Source organism: Triticum urartu, chromosome 7A, assembly GCF_056163025.1.
Source record: "Triticum urartu cultivar PI428250 chromosome 7A, HENAU_Tu73, whole genome shotgun sequence".
NCBI classification, from domain to species: domain Eukaryota; kingdom Viridiplantae; phylum Streptophyta; class Magnoliopsida; order Poales; family Poaceae; genus Triticum; species Triticum urartu.
Genome location: NC_141879.1, coordinates 811,683 through 817,682, shown reverse-complemented (window position 1 = coordinate 817,682; position 6,000 = coordinate 811,683). Strand labels below are relative to the sequence as shown.

General features: G+C 44.2%; 1 protein-coding gene across 1 annotated transcript; it reads right to left on the bottom strand.

Moving 5' to 3' along the window:
• Window positions 1–2,344: 2,344 nt before the first annotated feature.
• Window positions 2,345–2,782, bottom strand: LOC147956662 (uncharacterized). The gene has a single exon (XM_087537863.1). It carries the CDS (start codon window positions 2,780–2,782, stop codon window positions 2,345–2,347), a length of 438 nt encoding a protein of 145 aa, XP_087393989.1.
• Between the last annotated feature and the right edge of the window lie 3,218 nt (window positions 2,783–6,000).

Genomic DNA, 6,000 nt, shown 5'->3' with positions numbered 1-6,000 from the left:
TGCCTCATTTCTAGCGTCTTGAGCACAGTGACTCTATACATTCTATCTGGAAACGTCGTCAGGGTAGCATAGTCCATCACAATGATTTCTCTCAATTTTGTGATTGTACAGTCGTGGTTACTCTGCAGTGTTTCCAGGTGGGCATAACTCTTTCAAGGATAGCGTTCACTGAACCTACTTTTAAAACACCTTTAACTGTCAACAGATTTAAAACACCTTCACTCATGTCTCACAGGGCAACAAGAACAGAGGAATAAACTGAACAACAAGACTCGCTATGTTCCAGACAACTAATGCACTTACCTCGACCGGACCATCTGGACCATCCACCAACTGAGCCCTGATGTGCTTCAGTTCTTCAGAGCGCCTTTCTTCACTGAAGCTTTGGCAAGTAATTCCGGTCCATAAAGAAAGCTTCAACTTCGACATCTTTGGCAGAGGCCATTTACTCACGCAAATGTTGTATTTACAAAAATCTCATCTTCTGTTCGATGAGAACCTACAATAGACTTGAATGGACTTGACTGGGAACACCAACATACTTGTCAGCTATTTGGTGAGCTAAAGGATATCTTAATATAGTGACTCGTTGTGCATGAAACTATGAAGAAAAAGGAATAGCAGAGCCGAGCAGCTCCTCCTACTATGTTTTTGCTGGACCCACCGCTAGCTGCATGCAACGCAAAGCATGCTGTGTTTCCTTTAGATTGAGTAGTATACATTGACTTTCGTCATTTCAGTCCATACAGATAAAGCTATGGCAATCATTTGGTAGGAAAATCTAATCTATGCATGCCAGAACCTAACAGTTGAACAATCTTTAGATATATCATATATACATACAAGTGTTAGCTTCTGAGTTTCGACATCAAGTCTAGGTGGGGTGTACTCAACATTAAATATAACTAGCACATATGTCCGTGCATTGCAACGAGAGAAAAATTAGTGAGTATTATATGTGCAAGCAAAATCCTGTGCGCACGTGAAAAAGGAACATTTAACTTCTCGGTTTCGCCAGATATGAAGTAATCAATCCGCTATTCTTCCGTTCATTGATCGTGGGCATTTAAGAGTTTTGTTACGTCATCACACGCTAGAGACGGCCCATTAATTATTTGATCTACTTTTTCTTTCAATCAAGGAGATTTTAAGGTATGAAGTTTCTGAATATTGTAGGAAACATGAGCCATTTTCTAAATCTTCGACAGTTTTTTGAAAATTATGTACACTTGCAGAAAAACGTGAACAAAATTTGAATAGGAACATCTTTTAAAATTCACAAATATTTTTTTGAACACACCAACTTTTTTTAATACAAAAATGAACATTATTTGAATTTGTGAACATTTGTTCTAGAATGAGAACATGTGTTGAAAATTAATAACATTTTTCCAAAATGTGTATCTTTTAACATTATTTTGAAACGTGGAAATTTCACTAATACAAGAATATTTTTAGAATTTGGAGCTTTTTTGAAATTTCCATTTTCATTTTACAAATATCGAACAATTTTGAAATAACATAAAAGATTTTGAAAAAATAGGAAACCTTTTTCAAGTTACGAATATATTTCAAAATAGCAACAAAATTTTGGAATTCTGAACATTTTCTATATTTTTTAATTTTTAACTTTTTCGAGAATTTTGAATTTATGAAATAAATTCTATAAGAAAAATAAACTTGGAAGTGATGAAAGAGATAGGGAAAGGAGAATAAAAATAGAAATAAAATACAGAAACAAAGAAAAATGGGCCAGCCCTTTATAGGTTGTCATGTGCGAAGCTCGGGCTATTTGTCGCCTGTGTGGAAAATAGAATTTTCAGAGCTGCATGGGCCAAAAAATAAGTGGGATGACTTCGCTGGGCCATAGCTCGCGGCCCACGTACAAAATTCTGGAAAAGGCTTTTTTCTAGCAGACAAACGAATTAGAATTTAGTACCATCTCAAATAGAAAAAAATTCTTTTCGACGATGCATGAATAAAAAAATTGGCTACAAGCCAAATAAAAATTAAATTATCTCAAATACATTTAAAAAAAAGATAAATCTATTGGTTGCCAACATGATCTCATATATCCTCAACAAAATCATTTTGCAGCTGCATGTGAGTTTTCCAATCAAGCATTTTATGATGAAATTGGGTGAACTGCGCAAACGTTACCGCTCCTCCTCCATGCTCAGACACAACATTCCCACCCTGAAACTAAAACCCTTGATCGTAGATACGTTCCGGCGCTCATCCTCTACGATTATATTGTGCATGATCACACAAGCAGTCATCACCTCCCACAACTTCTTGATACTCTAAGTTCTAGCAGGATACCGAACGATGCCCCATCGAGATTTCAGAACACCAAAGACACGCTCGACATCCTTCCTAGCACTCTCTTGCTCTTGAGAAAATCTTTTCCTTTTCTCTCTGACATGTTTGGGATTGTCTTCACAATAGTGGTCCATTGAGGAAAGATACTGTCACCTAGGTAGTATCCTTTGTCGTAGTTGTGGCCGTTGATGGTAACATTCACCGGGGGGCTGTTGCCTTCGGCAAGCCTTGAAAACACCGGCGAGCGTTGAAGCACGTTGATATCATTGTGCGAACCGGCCATGCCGAAGAAAGAGTGCCAAATCCAGAGCTCTTGTGAGGCCACGGCCTCAAGTATAATAGTGCAAGCCCTGACATGGCCCTTATACTGCCCTTGCCAAGCAGAAGGGCAATTATTCAACTCCCAGTGCATGCAGTCTATGCCACCAAGAATCCCTGGGAAGCCCCTCCTTGCATTCATCGCAAACAAAGCGGGCTGTATCTTGAACTGTTGGCTCCCTCAAGTACTCAGGGCCAAACACAACAATCACAATCTAGCAGAACCTATACGTGGACTCTAGGCATGTAGACTCCCTCATACGGACGTACTCATGAATGAGATCACTGGGCACTCCGTATGCAAGCATCCGGATGGCTGCAATGCATTTCTTATAAGGTGAGAAGCCAATCTTTCCAAGGCCGTCCTCTTTGCACACGAAATAGTTATACTATCCGACCACCCCCTCTCTATTATGATTGACAAGATGCCTAGCAATAAGAAAATCCCGCCGGAATTTCTGATGTTTGAATAGCGGGTTGGTTGTGTCAAAGTAGTCCTTCCAAAGAAGCAAATGACCGCTCTCTCGGTTGCGATTCAAAGCCGGAAAGCCCGGAACAACGACCGCTGCCTATTAAGGTGGCCGGCGAAGAGAAGAGACGCGCGGGCATCGACGAAGAAGCTGGCCGACGAAGAGAAGAGACGCGCGCCTCCCTTGGACCAAGTGGCTGGCCTGGCGGCGTCCGACGAGCGTGACGGCATCAGGACATCGGGCGGTGTTGGACGAAGGAGCTAGCCGAGGCGGGAGAGGCAGCCTCCTACTCGCAGCGACGTCGGAGTGCGGGGTGGGAAGCTTTCGGGGCCCCGGCGGCGAGGTGGTGGTGCTGGCGACGTGGGAGGTGGCGGCGTTGGGGGAGGCGAGTTGGCACGGGCTGCTGGCAGAAGCATCGGAAAATGGACGGCGGAAGCAACGGGCAGGGCGGGCGAGGGTTTGCTGTCGATATGGGTGGAAGAGGATGGCCAATGTGCCACCGACTAGCGGGCCTGGTGGAGGAGTAGGCGTGCGTCGCACACATCCGCTTCGTGTCCGCGCCGAAGTAAATCAGGTTCAAAATTTGGCTGGGAACGGGTCGGCAGGAGAACGAAAAGCGGACATGCGTCCATTTGGGTCGGTGTGTTGGGTCGATTTTTCTGTCCGCGCCAATCCAAACAGACGCGTGGGGATGAAATGGGTCGGCGCGGTTGAGTTGCTCTTAGTTCCTTGAGGGCTGGAAGCTGCTACAGGAGTCCCTCCGGTAGTGTCTCTAACATGGGCATTCAGAGATATCTAGCTTCTTAAGCCGAGGAAATGATACAACTGCTACTTGTGCTGCCACCGCCTATGCAATCCCCTTAGCTTAGGCATCTTGTAAAGTATCACGGTCTCCAACTTAGGAAATAATGTTGATGGAGAAATACTAGATTGCCCAATGTCAATGTCATCCTTACCAACACATATACTTGTCAAACTATGGAAAATTTCCAAACCCAAGTACCACTATTGCAAAAAGGCTTATAGGTGAGCCCCAATACATGGCGGGCATGGCAGGGCAGCCGCCGTAACTATTTTTGAAAGCAAGCAGTGGTGGGTAGCAAAATTAGCCCACTACAGCTACATGAGTAGCAGTGGCCAGCACGCATTCTTGTCCACCATAGGTGAACCATTCCAAATCTTATCCCGTGAAAACACCGCAGCGGTGAGCGACATATGGCGCCCGCCACTGCACCTTCTATCAGTTGTGGCAGGCAAATCTCTCGCCCAGCCACAGCTAAATCACCGCAACTTTGGTTGGGGGGTCCCAGGAGGTCATTTTAGCAGTGGTGGCCTCCTACTACTGAAAGCCACTACTTGTTGCCATACGTGTGGCAGGCTTTATAACCTGCCTGTCGGTGCAGTCGCTCCTTGCTGCCGCGTGCGCCCCTCATCATCGTGTCGCCCCTTGCCGCCGCGCGCGCCCCTCGTCGCCACTGCTATTCCTCGTTGCCGCGCCCCTCCTCGGGCTGGCGCGGGCGTGCATGGCCTCCTCCTCCAACACCGGAGGAGGCATCTCATCGCCGTCGCCACCGCCATCGCCGAGCTCCACCACCATGGCTAGCCATGCGGCCATGTCCGGCCCCTCCCCCTCCAAGCATTCCACCTCTTCGGTATGCATTGTGAGATTTGTGCCTAGTGTAAATATTAGTAGTTTAGAAATACATACCATTGTTTCTTAGTGTTATTTTGTATGATGGTCATATCTTTTTTTAGGGTAAATATATACTGCTCCCTCCATTCCAAAATAGATGACTCAACTTTGTACTAAAGTTAGTATAAAGTTGAGTCATCTATTTTGGAATGGAGGGAGTAGTAGTTTAGAAATATTTGGTAAGTTTACGCGTAGGAACCCTTCTAGTGTGGTTGACTTGTAGTTGTATGTTATCACATGAGTGCCAATGTTTTGGCAAAACGTCGATTCATTTCCATTTCGCCAATTTTCTGGCACTCATTATGTCCTCTTATTAGCAAAGGTCATGTCGAATTTCTCTTCATTTTTTAACTAGGATCCATTGTAGTATCGTTGGCTTATATTTACAGGTATCGACATGAGTGCCAATGTTTTGGTGAAACGTCGATTCATTTCTGTTTTGCCGAATTTCTAGCACTCGTTATGTCCTCTTGATAGCAAAGGTCATGTCGAAATTTTCTTTTACTTTTGAACTAGTATCCATTATAGTAATCGTTGGCTTATATTTGCAGGTATCGACATGAGTGCCAATGTTTTGGCGAAATGTCGATTCATCTCTGTTTCGCCGAATTTCTGGCACTCGTTATGTCCTCTCGTGAGCAAAGGTCATGTCGAATTTTTCTTTCATTTTTTAACAGGGATCCATTGTACTACCGTTGGCTTATATTGACAGGTATCGACATGAGTGCCAACGTTTTGGCGAAACGTCGATTCATTTCCGTTTCGTCGAATTTCTTGCACTCGTTATGTCATCTTTTTAGCAAAGGCCATGTCGGATTTTTCTTTCATTTTTTATGCATCAAGACTCATAATTGCACACTAAATTTTAGCAAACCCAACAAATGCATTCCGGAGAACCATCTTCTATGGACCCCTTAGCTCAGCATCGTAAAAAGGGCAGAAAGCGAAAGAAGAAATCAGCCAATGAACCTACCACCAGTAAGGCACCAGGAGAAGATGTGGTGAATGTTTCTGTCACTCGGTACTTTATGCAAATGTTTAAGCCCGGTGAATTGATGTTGCCACAATACAAGTTGAGTGCACTAAGCATTTAATTCAGCTTCTACACAAAGACTTAGTAGCTAGGTCAGGGAAGGGTGAGATGTATTACACCACCAATGTTATAGAGGGCCTTGGATTTGTCGACGAGTACCCTGC